Source organism: Engystomops pustulosus, chromosome 5, assembly GCF_040894005.1.
Source record: "Engystomops pustulosus chromosome 5, aEngPut4.maternal, whole genome shotgun sequence".
In the NCBI taxonomy this organism is placed as follows: Eukaryota; Metazoa; Chordata; class Amphibia; order Anura; family Leptodactylidae; genus Engystomops; species Engystomops pustulosus.
The window spans coordinates 163,657,944-163,676,987 of NC_092415.1; the positions used below are offsets into that span (position 1 = coordinate 163,657,944).

At 38.9% G+C, this 19,044-nt stretch overlaps 1 protein-coding gene and 1 long non-coding RNA gene across 5 annotated transcripts in view; one reads left to right on the plus strand and one right to left on the minus strand.

The window, feature by feature from the left end:
• Nucleotides 1–1,085, plus strand: part of LOC140133450 (uncharacterized) — a 125,836-nt gene extending 124,751 nt beyond the window's left edge. Inside the window, exon 3 of the long non-coding RNA XR_011855896.1 lies at nucleotides 694–1,085. This is a non-coding gene — a long non-coding RNA (uncharacterized lncRNA). The remainder of the gene's footprint in view (nucleotides 1–693) is intronic.
• Nucleotides 1–19,044, minus strand: part of KCNH8 (potassium voltage-gated channel subfamily H member 8) — a 252,604-nt gene that overhangs the window by 101,885 nt on the left and 131,675 nt on the right. For all 4 annotated transcript variants that reach the window (XM_072153654.1, XM_072153653.1, XM_072153652.1 and 1 more), the window contains exons 3-4: nucleotides 9,927–10,058; nucleotides 655–782 (exon numbers count right to left, since the gene is read on the minus strand). In XM_072153654.1, the coding sequence (XP_072009755.1) occupies nucleotides 655–782; nucleotides 9,927–10,058 (260 nt within the window). The remainder of the gene's footprint in view (nucleotides 1–654; nucleotides 783–9,926; nucleotides 10,059–19,044) is intronic.

A 19,044-nucleotide genomic window follows, 5' to 3' on the forward strand; every position in this document is an offset into this window, starting at 1 on the left:
GCTACTCGTCTGTCTATAAAGGGAAGAGGGGCTAAGAGCGTTGTGCTTGCATGGGCTCCGGTCCAGACGAGCACACGACTATGGGAATGAGCCCTAAACTTCATTAGTGTTTGGATGGGCATAATGTTGCACTATCTTTCTTCAGAATTTTTTAATGGGATGGTTTGGGGGAAAATTGGCTGGGGCAGATTGATTGTCAACTACAGAACTCTCAATAACTATTCTCTGTGTTACCTTATGCAGTTGCCTCAATGCTTAAAAAAATGGATAAAAATGTAGATAATTTTTGGGACTTTTTAAAATATCATATTTCATATATTTAGCTCAAAAGAATAACACTGCCCATTTTTCTTTTTAACTGGAAAATGGATCTAACTACAAAATTTTGCAAATGTATGAGAAAGTGAACTGAAAATACACTGTTTTACAAGTAATTAAAGCTATAACTGTAAAGTGTGAAGCTCTTCACAATGACTATATGAAACTATTGCAAATGTGCATTTTTTCGAAAAATAAAATTCAGGTGAAGGAGACGTGTCAACTGGAAATTATTATTAAGAAGAAGCTGTTTGTAAGAATTGCACAGGTTATTCTCCCATGCACTAATGTGCAGCACTATATGAATATAGCATGTTATAAATATTGAGTTCTTACTTTATTAAGCTTTAATTTGTTCTTTTCTCTCCTTTGTAGGTGACCCGAGATGTGATAAAGGACAGCCCGACTCCGTCTCCTTGCTGCCTCAAAATGTGACCCTGCTTTTCCTCTGCTTCTGTATTTTTCTGTGGAACAAAAGTAACAAGCAATTAAATATCACCACATGTAACTTTAACCTTTTGGAGCTGAACATTTAAGATTCTGTTTAAAATGTTATAAAATATAATGACAGACTTCACTATTGTTCTTACATAAAAACTACATGGGAGAATTCTGATGGATCAAAATTAAACAGGATTTCTTGAGAATAAATGTCAACCTTGTTGGTAAATAAATGGCTATAAGTGTGAATGTCCTAAGCTTTCATCATCCACGTTTTCAGGTTAAGCTTGTGTGAATCCATGAGAAACAATACTAAACATTTCTATGAAATGACTCTCTGCTTCTATCTCTAAATGCCCTTTCTTTCTCCTCCCCCTTTTTCTCCTTATTGACACCTATAGACATCTGTAATTAGGATTTTTAATGAACCAACAGTCTATCTTGGCAAACCAAGACAAATTTAAGGAGAAATTTAAAATTAATAGATAAGGGAGGGGAGAAGGAAAGGTCCATTGGAACTTGTAGAGCTGTATATTCTCACATGCGTGCCGCGAGGGTGTGTATGGGAAAAAAAGCTGAGTCTCCACCCCTTCTATGTAAATGCTCTCTCTGTTTTTGTCATTCTTCAAATAAAGCTTTCAGTCCTCCATCCTCCTCCTCCCCTCAATCTTCTCCACACTTATCTCACTGACCGGCAGCAAGCCGATCTGAAGCTTGAGTGGCCAGCTGTTATTGAGCAGAGAGTGGAGTTGGACTGTTGCACCACAAGAAGAGGAGGCTTGATTTGAAGGATGACAAAAACAGAGAGAGTGTTTATCACAGAAGGAGGAGGGGACTCAGCTGGTTTCCCTACACGCCCTTGGGACACACATGAGAAAGCTGGCAGGGAACTAGGAAAAGTTTAATATAGTTTATTTCAAAAACCATAGAACTTAGTTCTATGTTTTTTAATGTATGGATTATACATTACTTAGTCTATGGTAACCTGTCCCATGCTGAGAAAGGCCTATGGTGACAGGTTCCCCTTAAATCTTCTTATATTTGCTTCTATGAATGACTAACTTACAAAATCTGGCTGGGCCTATAAAATATCTGTAAATAATAGTTTGGATGTCAATATTTGGCCCCTGGCTACCCTGGAATCACTGTAGTACCCTACAATTACATTGTAGGAGGAAGGTAACCATAGCTAAGGCTTCATAATTCTAGGGTGGCACTGTGTCAGCATTATACAGTGTCGGATACTTATGCCCTTTTTTTCATTTTTACATATACTTTTGGTTGTGTTAGAGGTACCTGATGTACACACCGGCAAATACACACAAATAGATTTTAAAGACATACATTTTTTAGTGTTGCCTTTTATTGGTACTTCCGTTTACAGATACAACACTGTGTAATTTGTGTCTTATAAGTATCAAAAAGTAATTCTATGTTTTTAGTTTCACTAAAGCCAGAAATAAAAATAATCATATAATAGGCATTGTAGATGTTTTTTTTCAGGTAGTGCAGTGAAATTTGCATCTTTCTTTGTAGGTGAAGAGCTCAGACAGTTCTTTTCATGTAGACACAATACATTTGAACATCTTAACACCTTAATGACATATGACATCTCTTTACATCATGGTGTCCTTAACCCCTTTTTCCGCATCTGTTTCCATGTTAATACCCAGGAAATTTTTCTTTCTTTTCGTTAATTTCTTCGACCACTTATAACTTTTTTTATTTTTCAGTCACTAAAGCTGTCTTGTTTTTGGTGGATGAAATAGCACAATTTAACAGCACAACTTTGGGATCCATTTGCCTTACTGGTGAACTTTTATTAACTATTTCTTTGCATTATATTTTAAACAGAACGCAAATCTGATGCTGCCTATATATGTTTGAACCTGAATAACATAATAACTTACTTCATTCTTTAGGTCAATATGCTGACAGCAATATAATTATTACAGGGACAGATGTATCACTCGTTTTTCCTGTTGTTTTTGTGCCTTTCATTCTGTCACACTGTTTGTGCACCCACCAGTTTTGCGACTAAACACCAAACTAGCCACGCAGCAAAAATAACTAGGTTTCCCTCATTTATCCTACTAATCCAGATGTTTTACTGCACCTAATAACATTCAATCGCAACTTTTGTATTCAGGTGCAAAAACGGGCACAAAACACTCCAGCCTGAAGGCGGCGTAAACTGAAAAGCAAGCACTGAGCTCTTGTGCAGAGCAGCTTATCTCCTCAGCAGACACTACAGACACTACACACACTATCCTCCTGCATTCTTTACTTACTGTTCATGACCTTCTATTTACAAAACAATCTGCAAAAGCCTCAGCTCAGAGCAAGAGAGAAGAGAAGTGAGAAGTCTCCCCATGTAGCAGGATGACCACACTAGTGTCTGAGGAGGAATTCTGGCCAGAATTACAGGACGGCAGCAGAAGATTAGCACTGGATGATTCCCTCCAGGAGAAGCCACTGCTGAGGAGGTGCAGCTTGTCGCACACCTAGGACTCTGCTGTGAGGGTTATTCTCATGCTGGGGTGCGGTAGAGAGCTTTCAGCAGGATCACATATAAGAGCCCAAATCTAACATTGCGCCTAAACTGCACCTAAATTTCACCTAAAGTGATGAATAAGAGGCAAGAACTCAACTTATCACAGATGCTTGTAACTTGTGATAAATCAGGCGCAATAATGCACTAGAATATGGGCGCAGCAATTACACTTAAGCACAGAAAAGTGATACATCTCGCCCATAGGGTTTTTTTTAAAAATGACCTTCCTTTGCATAATGAAATAGTTTTGGGGGAAAAAAGTTTTTGCCGCCTTCCAAGTTCCATAATTTTAGAAGCTTTTTGTCAATGTAGCTACACGAGGGCTTATTTTTGTGAATAGACACATAGGGGGATATTTATCATACGCTGGCGCACGAGCCAGCGCTGCCGCTGCAAATTCGCAGCCCGATACATGAAGAGGCTTCTGCCTCTTCATGTATCGGGCTGCCAGTTGCGCAGCGTTTTTCCTACGCCAGGCAAAGTCGCCGGCAGCAGCGAGTGCGCAGGCACGGGGACAGTAACGCCCCACGCCGGCCCACTCCAGTCCGGCCGCGCCCCCCGCTCGGCCGGCCGCGCCCCCCCTTCACGCCCCACTGGCGTGAAGGTGGCGGATTGTGAAAAATAATCGCAAAAGCTAGCAATAAGCTAGCATTTGCGATTATTTCAGGGCCTCTGCGCCACTGGCGGTGCGCAGAGGTCCTGATAAATATCCCCCATAGATTTTATTTGTACACCTTTACAATTCATAAATTTTTAAAAAATGTTTTGTCCTAATTTTTTTGTATGGTGGATTAGTAAAAAATGTCAATTTTGGCATTTGGTTTTTACTTTATTTTGTAGAAGTTTTTTGTCATACAAGATAAATCCTGGTATAGTTTTGTAGCCTGGAGAGGTACAGGTGTGGTGGTACAAAATTGTGTGTTTTTAATTTATTTTCTTAAAGGTGGGGCTGTGTGTGTGGTGTTTTTTTTTTTAAACTTTTTTAGATTTTTTTAAAACTTTTTTTTATACCTTTGGTCCATAAATGGACAACTATAGAAATAGTTTGATCTCTGTAATAGTCCATTATAGCTCTCTTAACAGACATCTATTGGGCCAGGCTGGAGACCTACACAGATACTTTTCACAGGCAGCCCTAGGGTCCTTCACTGGACCTCTGGTTGCTGTATGACACCATTGACACCCTGCTATTACAGCCGGAGTCTGCAGCCAATTAGATACTGTGGTCTATTTTCACAATTGACATTAGTATTGTCAATTCAGAGGCTCCTTTATTCTGTTCAATAGTACATAAAAACAAGAATTTTGTGTTATATTAAAGATAAGAATCTCTTCTTTTAGAATGCACTTAAAGAACTGGACATACAGAAAATATAGGCGGGAATTGGATCTTTATCTGCCACTCACATTTCCAACTATGTCTTTATCTGCCTGATGTGATCTGCAAGATGAGATCCTTATCTTATATATGACAATAGTAGCATGTTAGGTATAACAGAAGATAGGAGCTTTTGTATTGACTAAAATGGGATGAGAAGAGTCATATTTACCTACTTTTCAGGAGATTGTTATAGTTAAGTGGGTTAGATTTCAAATAAAAGAGGGAATTCATGAAGGACATTTCATCCCCTACCTCAGGCGGATAGTAGTTTAGTGGGGTAAAGCAGTTTCTTTTTAAACATTAAATGTAAGTGGCAAAGCTACCAGTGAAAGTAATAAAATGCCAGCAGCACGTGCACATCACCATTTTGGGTCAGATCGTTACTCACCCCCCCTGTGAGGTCATCGGGGATGGCAGTTGGGAGTCTTTGTAAGACACCCAGGCCTGTCGCTCTGACTACTGGTGTTAAACAGGGATGTCAGTTCCCGACACTAGTTAAGCTCCAGTGATGAGCCGAACCGGTATCAGCTCCATGACGTACTATTATGGTATGTAGCGCTATGTTACAGTAAAAAAGTATGTTATGGAGTCCTAATGAGTCACAATACAATGATCATCTATTTCCATAATCTGAGATGCAAATAATGGAGTGGTAGTGTGTCTGTGTGACTAAGGGTCCCTGTTCTCATAATTATGGAATCTCTGTGGTATAAAACTCACTGCTCCAATATTTATCATTTTCTATCCTGTAAGTAGGAAGCATCGTTCAAGTACAAAAAGATTATAGATACTAAACAGAATTAAACTGTAAAGTATAAAATGGCCTGGGCAAGAATTCTGGAATTTACATACAGATCTGACAAAGTTAAATGAGTGAAAATGCACATTTATTTTGTTTTATGTGATGAATGAACTAAAGGAAAGCAATCATTTTGGATGGAGTCAATTTTTTTTTTTACAATTGCTTTTCCCTAATAAGCTCAGACAGTACATCTCACTGGGATAAAAATCATATAAATGGATTTATAATTTTAGACTACTTTAGCACAATACTTAATAGAGCGGAAACAATTTTGAGATAGCACCACTGGGCGTATAAAGAAATACATTGGTAGAGAAAAAGCAGTTTTCATCCTTACTTCCGTTCAACCCTTGTTAGAACCAAATTATGCTGAGTGACCTTATGCTCACAATTTAATTAAAGCAAAAAATCTGATGTCTTCCTGTGGAGCTAAAAATACTGTAAAGTCATGATTTATAGTGGATTTTCAGTTTTGCTATGGAATACAAACTCCTAGATGAGCGGCTTTGGCTTTGAGTAAGTTTCCCAGATTTGTTAGCATTCAATTTGTCATGGCCTCATTCAGAGACATAACCATCAGACATGAAGGTTGAATTATCATTGAGGTTTCTGTCTTGTTTTGGTACAGTTGCGGCACAAATACTGTTTTGCAACTTTCCATTGCGCCATATGAATATTGGACACTTCAAAGTCACTTTAAAATAGACTCTCCTCGTGCTAAATTCATTATTTGCACAGACTGGTTTTCACAATACTAAATTCATGATTTGTGATTTGGCACATATTTTAATTTTTGCACAAAATGACTCCAGTCACCCCCTGCCATAGAAATAGGACAAAAACCACTACCAAATCAATGAAGACCAATTGCTCCCTAGAGCAGTGGTCCTCAACCTTTGTAATGCTGTGACCCCGCAATACAGTTACTCATGTTGCGGTGACCCCAAACAATGCGATTTGCAGTAAAAACACAATAAAATCGTGGCTCCGAAGGCTTTAGGCGACCTGTGTTTTGTTCGTTCGACCTCTGCTGGGGTCACGACCCACAGGTTGAGAACTACTGCCCTAGAGGGACATGTGCACCAAAAAAATATATCAAAAGGTTTTGTATCTTTAACGGCTGCAGGTCCTCAGCAATTAGGGCAGGCGTGGACGAAGGACAGTATCCTCCAGCACAGCATGTCCACAGTATAAAATCCCAATTTTATTGGATATTCAGAAATACGAACAGCATACATAGTCCATACTGGCTATGATAGTCCATACTGGCTATGACTATGATTAAGAACTTCCACTCGAAACGTGTCAGTCTGGACTGTGTACCAGTTTACCTTTCTTCCAAAGAAAAAAACATTGTGCGACAGATGCAAAAAGAAACCCATTATGAAACAAAAAGAAAAAAAGCCAAACTTGATGAATTAAGATAAAACAAAAATGGAATTGAACATAGACAGCCAACATAGATTAATTGTAATGATAAATTCCTCCTGATGAGTGTGCACATATACATTGTCTCTGGAGAATGAGGGGGGGACTAAAGGGCAAATTAGCTCCAAATGAAGATAGCAGAGTTCCAAATTGCAGCTGATAATTTGGGATTGCTTTTATAGATACTGCATCCAGCCCAAGGAGCATAGGAGCCTACATGGCTTTTTGGGGATCATTTATTACTAGACTTAAAAATCTGTGGGGGTTATTTATCATTAGGCCATCTCTTTGGCACAGTTCTATCTAGAGCAAAGCTGTCTATCAGATTCATTAAAGTGGCCTAAATGTTCTTATGCTTTATTAGTTGTCACTAAAAAAAATTCAAAAAGTCCCAGCATATGCCAGCAGGCAACAGGAGTGACTATGTGACTAAACAGTCGCAAATCATGAATCTCACTTTGCTCGGTTTTGCACTAGCATTGCTTTTATGTTTACACCAGTAAATTGAAATGTTGCAAAAACTCTCAATGTGACTTTTTTGAACATTTTTTACACTCAAAAAACCTCAATGATAAATGACCTCCAGTCTTTTGTTGCCCAGCAAGTTGTCAGATCATTGTCACTTCAATAAATCTGGCAGCAGTATTTTACATCTAGTCTCAGTTTATAAATCTGGACTTGCCTGGCCTTGTTACTGGCCGACAGAATGATAGATTTGTTGTCCAGTGTTAGGTTATTTGTTAGGCATGGAATGCTGCTAGTGACTTTTGTACCTTTTTGGGGGTCATCTATCTTAAGATTTCTCTTATATTTGTGACTTTTCTTTGGCATATTTTTATATTTGCACCGAAATTTGTTTCTTTTCCTCTTTTCCAACTGCAAAAGTCGCACAAGAATTTCTCATTATTGCACCTACAATTTGTGCGTGTGCACGTAGCTCCTCGTAGCTGTACGCTGAAGATGCATTGGTAGGCGGAACGTAAGAGGCTACTAGGGCGTGGAGTAGCCACAGTGTGTGGCCTCAGCTCCGGCTACTCCACGCCTCAGGAGCCTCTTTAGGAAATTTGCATATCGGGGTAATTCAAATTTATAAAAGTTCTGGGCCACGAAAGAATCAGCCCTAAAATGGACTATACTACTATACTTTAGAGGAACCTGCCACTGGATATACCTTAATAAATAGATCCATGGTGGTAGGTTTCCTTTAATAAAAATTTCAAAAAACCTCACAGGGAAATGCCTGAGATAAATGAAACAAGTCCAAAACCTAGAAAAAGCAAAGGCAGACATGCACAAATGTCCTGACTAAAGATAAATAGACCACGCAAAAAAGTTGCGGAAATCCAATGATCAATCTCCCCCCTATTTTAATGAAAACACTTTAAAAATACAGAACAAAAGATTTTATTTTATCTTTCCTATTGAAATCCATTGATTTCCAACTTGTTTTCCCTTATGGTGATAAAGTGTGTTCATTTGTAGATTCAATATATAGATATTTTCCAATGTGTGTTGTTGTATTGTTTATTTTTAGCCTATTGCTCCCTAGAGCAGAATGTTATTACAAGGTCTCTGTAAATGAGATGAAGAACACTTTGTTTACTCAGGATTGAAGGTAATATAGAGAACTTATGTATCTGGTAGAAGTACAATTCTTTAAATTTGCCGTGTTATAATACAGTAAATAAACAAATTGAACTTTTAATGTTTATATAACTGTAACCCATTTTTGGCTAAAAGAAATGGTTTTTCATTGTGAATTATATCTGGTTGATGATGATGATTTGCAATCATTGGCGCAACTTTCCTAATGGAATATGGGTTTGTTTAGTTATAGAAATCTTAATGTAAACATCTTTTGGATATATTGCACCCTTACTGTATATTCTCACCATTTCTCACCTAGAATGCACTTTGCATTGAAAGGGTATTTAGAAATAGTAATAGGGCAGTGTAATGAATATTTACCCCAAGTAAAGGGAAGCCTAAAACCTTTTTGAGCATGAGTCTATTGATATTTATAATCCGAGAGCAATAGAACCAAAAAATTATAATAATTATGTTACCAGTCAAGAAGGAGGTGTGACATGTATTTAGTACAAGGGAAAGTACTTGGGGACTGCCCTTGTAAGGGCAGGAGCTTTTGGGGAATAGGGTGAGTCTATTTTAGGGCATCACACCCTCCCCCAATTACGTCCAGAAGAGGAAGAGGAAGCTTCCTCCCAGCCCTACTATTGAGACTGACACTCACAAATATATGGACACCGAGATGACCCTAGGGTAGGTATATTTCTACATATATCCAGCTACCATATTACAGTCTCTATGATACGTACCGTTGTGTATATATTTAAGTGCGCCTAGAAAGTTATGGGAATAAGTTTTTGTGTATATGTACACTAGGGTGTGGTATTGGGGCGTGTAGTTTTCTGGTCCGTTATCCCTTGTGTGAGCTATTGCATCAATATTGAATACAATTTTAGAAGACTATAATAAAGTTGATATTAACTGTCTACCTATTTGCTGCTATTATATTGATATTTATACTCTCAGTTGAAAGGGTAGGATTATTGTAACAAAATTTAGGTAGGGGTGTGGATTTTGATCTAAATGTTGAATATAAATAAGTATGTCTATGAATATAAATCCATGAATATATGAATATAAATCCGTGTAGATCTACTATTGGAAATCTGAAGGGACAAACAGGATAACCAAAATCCAGACATCTATTTTTTTTATTATTTTCCTACAATGGCCCAATTTACATAGGAAAATAGGTAGGGCTTATCAAGAAATTTAATTCAATTTACAATTTTACGGTACAATTTCATGTTCAGTGGCCAATAATAGTCATATGTGAAAATCTCATACCAATTTGATCCATAATCATCATATAAACAGTTGACTGCTTTACTCTTTTACTTAGGAATATCATAATTTGGTAATGATTAAGTGTTGGTGCGTACCACATTATTGAAAAAAATGAATAATACACAAACCTTCTTTTTTATCTTCTTGTGCATGCTTTACTTTTGTGTCTGTAATGTCCTTAAATGAAGCCAAAAATAGGACCACATCTCCTTTCTCATTCTTTATAGGAACAATATCCAGTAGGCACCAGAATGATGTACCTGAAAGTTGCAAAAAAAGACATGTAATTTAATGGGAGCAGAAGCAAAAAAGTACAAATCTAGAGCTGCAACTAATGTAATTTTAAGCAAATCTTATTGGAAAGGTCAATAGTCAAGAAACCACAGCTGTTCAGTGAATGTAAATCTGCTTGTCTCATCCGACAGAGCTTAGCAGCGCTCTTCTTTGTGGAAGTAAAGCAATGATTTAAATGCAATATTTATCTTCTGGGATCATTAAAATGCCTTAATGAAGCTTCTTAATACTTGGAAATTAGACTTTTACTTTGAACCCCTTATTGATCATAACTATCCTCTTCCAAGTGAATATTATCAGCATGTTAAATCTGACATGTAGAGTTTGCTATTTACAGTGCAAGTCTATCTGTGAATTAATTAGAAAGTTGTCTCCTTCTCATCATCCTACAGCACAAGACGTAATGTCCACTCTATCTGTGTAACTAATTCAGAAAGCTGAAACAAATTTGACTGCTACTTTAAATAGAACTGCTCTGACATCCTTTTCAAATGCTAAAACACACAGCTTTATACACAAAACTGCAACACGAATCCCAACACTATACAGGGCAAAATAACCTAAGCAGACTGGATATATATGTGTGTATATGTATATATATATTATTATAATTTTATTTATGATATAATTATATTTATATTATTCAATAAATTATATATATACATACGGTTGAAACCAGAAGTTTACATACACTATATAAAAAGACACGTTTTTCTCAGTATCATTTCTCATGAAATCAGAATAAACTTTTCTTGTTTAGGTTAATTAGGATTGTCAAAATCTTTGATATGCCTTTGTACCATTGCCCCTAAACTTTATGACTTACGTCAACAATTTTGGACATGCTTCCACAAGCTTCTCACAATGGTTGGTAGGAATTTGGGCCCATTCCTCCAGAAAGAACTGATGTAACTGATCCATGTTTGTAGCCACTGTGCTCGCACCTGTCTTTTTAGCTTTGCCCATAAATTTTCAAAAGGATTGACTTTGTTATTATTCAGATTGTTTGTAACCAGTTTCACAGTATGCTACAGGTCATTGGGGCTTATTAACTTAGGGTCGGTGGACGCACTTTCATTGGACTTTCCGGCGTTTTTCGCGGGTGTGACAGGCATTTAACAGGGGATTGGATTATGTCGCAACTCCGCCTTTTTATGCTACAGAAATTGGGGGGGGGGGGGGGGGTGACGTCTGACGATCCAACGGAGTGCGGAATTTAATTTTCAAATTATGTCGTCAGATCAAGCACTTACATGCACCAGGATGAAAAAGGTGAACTCTGTTGGACCTTAGCAGGGAAGCGACACATGCAGGATATCGGGCGCACAATCTTTGTGAAACGCGGCAGAGTGCATGATCAATGCATTTTCTGCACTTTCTGTGACAGGTAAGTGAATGTGCCTCATTGTGTATATAAAAGACCCATTTAACTTCCTGGTTGATGGCTTCAGATGTTGCTTCAGTATTGCCACATAATATTCTTTCCTCATGATGCATCTATTTTGTGAAGAGCACAAGTCCCTCTTGCAGGAACAACCCCACAAAATGATGCTGCCCCCCCTGTGTTTCACAGTTGAGATGATATTCTTGTAAGCTTCTCCCTTTTCCCTTCAAATGTAACAATGGTTATTATGACCAAATACTGCAATTGTAGTTTTATCAGACCACAAAACACCTCTCCAGAAATTATGGACGTTGTTCCTTTGTGCATTGCAAATCAACCTGGCTTTTTTATGTATCTTTTCGGAAAGTGGCTTCTTCCTGTCAGAGTTATCTTTCAGTCCATTTCAATAGAGTATTCATGACAGACTCTTGTTACCTTCAGAAGGTTTTGTGCTTCTGTTCTTGGGTTAATATGCACATTTAAAACCAAATCTCATTAATCTCTGAGACACAGAATCCATATCATCCCTGAGTGGTATGATGGCTGGATATTCCCTTCTTGTTTGTACTTGCTGGGTTTCTTAGTCTGTCAGCTGATCAGTTGGAGACCTAAGTGTCATTCTCCCCTCAATCTGATATTACTGATCTATCCTAAAGATAGGACATCAATATGAAATAAAAAACACAAAAAAGCCTTTTAATAGAATATATGGGCATTCAAAACATTCTCTCTGGGACCAGAAAAGAGTATCTCAGGTCCAATCATGGTGGGCAATAGTAATGGTTGGTAAGGCAAGTCAGACGTACAATATGATATGGGCAACTCATGAAGAAACAAGAGACTCTGTTTTCTAAGTCCCACTCAGTAGCTGAAAGAAAGACATTAAAAAGGAAGTACTGCATGGTAATGATATAAAAGATACTTAGATTACTATTAGATCCAGCATCATATACATACATTGCTCCCTGTGTATCTGTTTTTCTCTCTTTCAATTCCTCATTCCTCTAATTTATCACCTTCTTTATGGGTGTATATAACTGTATGCTGAACATCTGTGTGTTGCAGTCAATCTTGAACTTAGATTTAGCAGGGATGTCAGAGTGAATGTCAATTTTGCGACTGAAAAGAACAGTCTGATTATTGAAAAAAGAAGTATTTATATTATATTCAGCTGTGCAATTTATTAATGTAAGTGTTATCGAAAATTTTGTGAACATGTTAAAAAAACATACTTCACAAGTAGTTGCACACCAACAATTTGCGACGTTAACACTGTATTATGTATGGCTTAATGAATTCCATCAATGTCTACAAAAGATAAAAGAACCCTTTAGTCACCTATAAAATTAAGCAATTCCACAATTATTATTTTGTATTTTAGTCCCAGAAGAGGATTTTATGGGTCATTTATCTTTGGTCATATTATTATTATTATTTATCTTAACAGGTCATATATCAGACAACTGAGGCAGTGGTTTTTTTGCTGGATTAAACAAAAAAAGGAACACAAAAGTCACAAATTCTTCTTTAGCCTCTTTTAAAATTTTTCCCACGGCTGTTCAGGACTGGAATTTATTTGCATCACAGTGGAACCTGTTTACCACGATTTGTACGTCCACATCTAGTATCTAAAGATCAGGTGCAACAATGAAATATTCTTGCACTGTGAACTTTGCAAGGTAAGTGGAAAAGTCGCTAATTTGGTCAAATTGGCAAATATGGAAAATTGGCAAATATGCCAGGGCATCAAAAATGGTGCAAATATAAGAGCAAAAAAAAAGAAAAGCCTAAGATAAATGAAAACCAAACGTGGAAAAACTCCAGCAAAGATCCAAAAAATTGAGTTAAAAAAAGTAGAAATAGGGAAAAATCAAAAGAAAAAAGGGAGCATAAAAACTAACTTTTAATCCATAAGGTTAAAAAACCATGTGCACATGGGAGAGGGGAGAGCCATGACGCGTTTCTGAAGTTAATCCTTAGTCATACTGGCGTATGTGCATGTGGAAGCAAGAGGCATTTGAAGTCTAAAGGGAAACACCCAAGTAGGAAACAAGGAAATGATGTGACGCACTTCAGAAAGAAGAAAAGCACAGGTATTGGAGAGGATATGACGAATAATAAAAAAGAAGAAAAATTAACCAAAACATAAATATATAAATATAAACATGAGCTTAGTAAAAATGCATAAGGTCGGATCGTAAATTTAAGCCATGGGGGTGGCTGGTGTTTAAGGTAAGTATCCAAAAAGCCTCTCTCATGAGTAGGACTTTTCGCCAGTCACCTCCCCTTTTTGGTGGTGAGACTTTCTCAATAATTGTTGCCGACATATATGTGAGAGAACCCGAAGATAAATGAACCCCAATATTTTTACATGTTTCTCTGTATGCAATAAAAAAACTGCTGGATGTCTCGTTAACAAGTGAATAAAGATATTTTTTGCCTTTGGACAGTAATAGAGGCTTCATTTTTTTAGATGCAATAAAAAACACCCACATGGAAATATTTTTGAAGGTGGGGATCAAAAAATAAAAAACAAAAAGCAAAAAAGGGTCAGGTTTTTACGGGGTAAATATTTTCTATTTGCCATTGTGAATCTGTTTTTCTAGAGCAGGAGTCAGGAATCTTTTTGGCTGAGAGAGTCATGAACACCACATATTTTAAAATGTTATTCTGTAAGAGCCATACCATATGCACATGCCTCCCAGTAGATAGGTAGTCCCAGTGTCACGGGTGCCACTGTGATCTAGGTCTCGGATCGTAGGCATACCCGTGCCCCTCTCCGTGGCAGCCCCTTTCCGAGCTCACTCAACCCAACATTTTCCGGCTCCCATCCCGTCTGGCCAGAGTGCGTAGGCTGGCACCCGTGAATTTGAAGGGCCAATGCGCCACTGATTGGTGCTGCTCACTTCCTGGGTTCCTATAAAGACTGCCGGCTACCAGATAGGTAGCCATAGCACATGTCCCCCAGTATACAGGTAGCCGCAGCACATGCCTTCCAGCAGATAGGTAGCCACAGCACATGCCTCCTAGTAGATAGGTAGCCCCAGCACATACACCCAGTATGCCAGCTCCTCATCACTCCCACGCTCTTCTCTTTGACACAGGCTTAGACGATGGCTTCGATGGTGCCTGGGTCGTACAAAGGACGTAGGCAGTGGTAACATCGCTGCCTGTGTCCAGTGATCAGTCTAAGACACACAGCAGCCATCACTATTTATTAAAGATCTGTCTGAGAGCCAGATGCAGCCAACAAAGAGCCATATCTGGCTCCCGAGCCATAGGTTCCCTACCCTTGGTCTAGAGTAAGCTGAGAGCTGTTTTTAAGGTGATGTTATTTATCACATGAGCCTTAATGAAGCAATCTATAACTCTATTTATTCACACATTTATGTCCCATGTATTTCACTTGGCTTCTGGACTTTCCTGTTAAGTGCATAACATTTTCTTGAACAAAGTTAAGTATTTATTTAGATTAGTGCTACATAGTCTGTACAGGATAATGTGATTCTCTCTGCAAAGCTGTGATAAAAAAAACATCTGTGTTGATAAAATATGTTACATCTTTAGAAAATGGCTATCATCAATCTTTTTCATTACTATTTCTTTCTGAGCCCTGACAAACCAGTGACTGCTTGCTGAAGTGGGATGTTCTGAGTTATTATACCATGTAGACAAGAATAATAGCAGTAATCCAATTGCAAACTATATAGATAAGATGTTAGATTTATTATACTGATAAACAAGTCAGAGGAACGTTCCAGCAATGAAGCTTTTTGTGGAACATGTTTTTTCCGGTTTGTATTATATTGTTTAGGTCTAGGTATAGCCAAAGGGAGATTTTCAATATCAATTTCATTTTGCAATGGAAAAAGAGAAAAGAACATTTATATAATGAATGGACATGGCCAAAAACTTGTGGACATCCCTTCTAATTAGCCGGTTTGCCATATCGGCAACTTCTATTGCTAACAAGCACATGATATCAAACAGTAGACATTCAGTGACTTGTACTGTGACAGGTCACATAGTAGGTCACCTTTACAAGTCAGTTTGTCAAATTTCCTCTGTATTAGAGAATCACCGTGTTGTAGAAACATCAAGATAAGACACAAAGCAATAGACAATGCAATCCCACAGAACACAACCACCAATTACTGAAAGTTATATTGAATAGAAATTCACGTGTAATTTACTGGTACCTTCTGAACTGCGCCTAGAAACAGTTTCAACAGAATAATTATTTTTTAGGAGTATCAAAGATGGTTTGTCTGTGTGTTTCTACACAAGATTCAGAATGGCAAGCTATAGGCTAAGAAATCCTTTCTAAAAATACTTTGACTACTATGCAAAAATGTTGACGTCACATTAGAAGTTTCTGTTACCAAAATACAACTAACATAATTAAATTTAAAAAGTACAGTAAAATGTATATAAAAACCTTTATTGGCGAAGATTTATCAGACGTGTCCATGGAAACAAATCATATCGCAGATTTAATTTTATAAACAGTTGTGGGAAAATGCAAAATGAATTCTGATTGGTTGCCATGGGCAACAAGAACAGTTCTTCTCTCAGACACTTCTAATAAATCTCCCCGATTCAGACTAACTGAAGCTACCACATCTGCTCTATGTACCTAATGGTATATGTCTGTGTAACGTCCTTGCCTGAACGTCGCTCTATCAGCAGTTGGCGGAATAGAGGCGTTTATTTGTGTGTGAACTGTGGCTTAATTCTTGTGTTTGGATTAACTGAGCCACACCCTGCTCCTTGCATTTCTGTCCTGCCCAGCAAGTATTACTAGCCTGATGGACAGTTTCCCCAGTGTGCTGCTGGTGGCGTGTCCGGGATCGGCTTTATATACCTGCCCATTCCCATCTTACATTGCTGGTTATTTTGAGCCTGACCTGTATATAACCCGTTTGATCTTGACCTGACCTGTGTATATCCCACCTGTACCTGTATCCTTCAGGCTTGTTGGTTAATTTGAGTCTTGTCTTCCCTGAGTATCTAGTTCAGTTTTACCTGTCTCCGTTTGTCTGCCTGCATCTGTACCTGATCTGTATATTCCCCGCTTGATCTTGTCCTGACCTGTATATACCCGTTTGATCTTGACCCTACCTCTATATCCCGCCTGCACCTGTATCTGGATCTGACCTGTGATTACCTGCCTGAAGACCTGTCTATATCTGTTGTTTTGTCCCTGTCTCAGTCCTGTGTTTGTATTCTGTGCTCCAGTGTGAACACTGGTCTATTCCTGCATTCCGGTTACCTGTTAAGTCTTGTGTTAGTATTCTGTGCACCAGTGTGAACACTGGTCTATACCTGTATTTCCGTTACCTGTCCGCTCCACCATCCAGCAGCTGCCAGACGAAGTAAGTGTCCCTGTCCTGTTGTAGGGTCACTCAGGGACGGTCAGTTAGGTTCCTGATAGTGGGTTCGCCCTTATCAGGGTGATTTATCTGCTTTAGGCAGGGCCTTAGCCCGCAGGGACGTCTCAGGGTGAGTTCGCCATCACTTACGTAGTCTGACAGCTAGCGCCAAGTCTGGTTGTGGCTGCGCGTTTGCTGGACGGGTGCTGACATAATAACCAGCCTTACCTACATTATGGAGGCCATGGAAGCTGTTGTGAATCTGGCTCACATGGTTCAGAACCTGTCTGAACATGTGCAGCAGCATGAACAGCGCCTCCCTTTGATTTCTGGTCAGACTGTGTATGAGCCTAAGGTTAAGCTTTCTTATCTCTTCGCTGGAGACATTTTTCCCTTCAGGGAGAGTTGCAAGCTGTATTTCCACCTTAGGTCCCAGTCTTCTGGTAATGATGCCCAGAGGGTAGGCATCATGTCACTTCTTCGTGGAAGCCCTCCTCCCAACATCTATGGGAATGGTGAGGGTTCGGTGACCCCTCATAAAAGGGGGGGGGGGGTACTGTAACGTCCGTGCCTGAACATCGCTCTATCCGCAGTTGGCGGAATAGAGGCGTTTATTTGTGTGTGAACTGTGGCTTAATTCTTGTGTTTGGATTAACTGAGCCACACCCTGCTCCTTGCATTTCAGCCCTGCCCAGCAAGTGTTACTAGCCTGATGGACAGTTCCCCCAGTGTGCTGCTGGAGGCGTGTCCGGGAATGGCCTTATATACCTGCCCATTCCCATCTTACCTTGCTGGTTATTTTGAGTCTGACCTGTATATAACCCGTTTGATCTTGACCTGACCTGTTTATATCCCGCCTGTACCTGTATCCTTCAGGCTTGTTGGTTAATTTGAGTCTTGTCTTCCCTGAGTATCTAGTTCAGTTTTACCTGTCTCCGTTGTCTGCCTATATCTGTACCTGATCTGTATATTCCCCGCTTGATCTTGTCCTGACCTGTATACAGGCGGTCCCCTACTTAAGGACACCCAACTTACAGACAACCCATAGTTACAGACAGACCCTTCTGACCTCTGGTGAAGCTTTCTGAATGCTTTACTATAGTCCCAGATTGCAATAATCAGCTGTAAGGTGTCTGTAATGAGGCTTTATTGATAATCCTTGGTCCCATCACAGCAAAAAATGTTTAAACTCCAATTGTCACTGGGGCCAATTTTTTTTTTGTCTGGATCTACAATTGCAAAATATACAGTTTCGACTTACATACAAATTCAACTTAAAAACAAACCTCCGGACCCTATCTTGTATGTAACCCGGGGACTGACTGTATACCCGTTTGATCTTGACCTGACCTCTATATCCCGCCTGCACCTGTATCTGGATCTGACCTGTGATTATCTGCCTGAATACTTGTCTATATCTGTTGTTTTGTCCCTGTCTCAGTCCTGTGTTTGTATTCTGTGCTCCAGTGTGAACACTGGTCTATTCCTGCATTCCGGTTACCTGTTAAGTCTTGTGTTGGTTTCTGTGCACCAGTGTGAACACTGGTCTATACCTGTATTTCCGTTACCTGTCCGCTCCACCATCCAGCAGCTGCCAGACGAAGTAAGTGTCCCCTGTCCTGTTGTAGGGTCACTCATGATAGTATCAGAGCGGTTTATCTGCTTTAGGCAGGGCCTTAGCCCGCAGGGACATCGCAGGGTGAGTTTGCCATCACTTACGTAGTCTGACAGCTAGCGCCAAGTCTGGTTGTGGTTGCGCGTTTGCTGGATGGGTGCTGACAGTCTGCCTGTCTATGATTAAAATATAAACTTTGTTGATTTTGGTAGATCCCACATTTTATTTGGTTAAAATGGTCATCTTTCACATGTCAAACATAATGCCAAGTGTTCCTTTTTCTATATTGTTGTCTAAATAGCAACTTTTAGGTTCAGGGGATTGAATTCCTGGTTAGCTTTGGTTGTGCTACTTGTTGATTTGAAAATCTAAATCTTTATGAAGGCAGAGACTCTTTAATCTAAAGAGTCAAATACTTACCATTACTTACAATTCCGTGGGAGCACTTATCTTATCTCTGTTTATTTTGCCTTCTTTTTGTGTCTTTTTTACTTATGCTATTGTAGTAATTTATCAATCGCACTTTTTCCTTTTGTTAAATGGGTTTTTTAGGTCACTTTTTGCGACATTTGTTACAAATT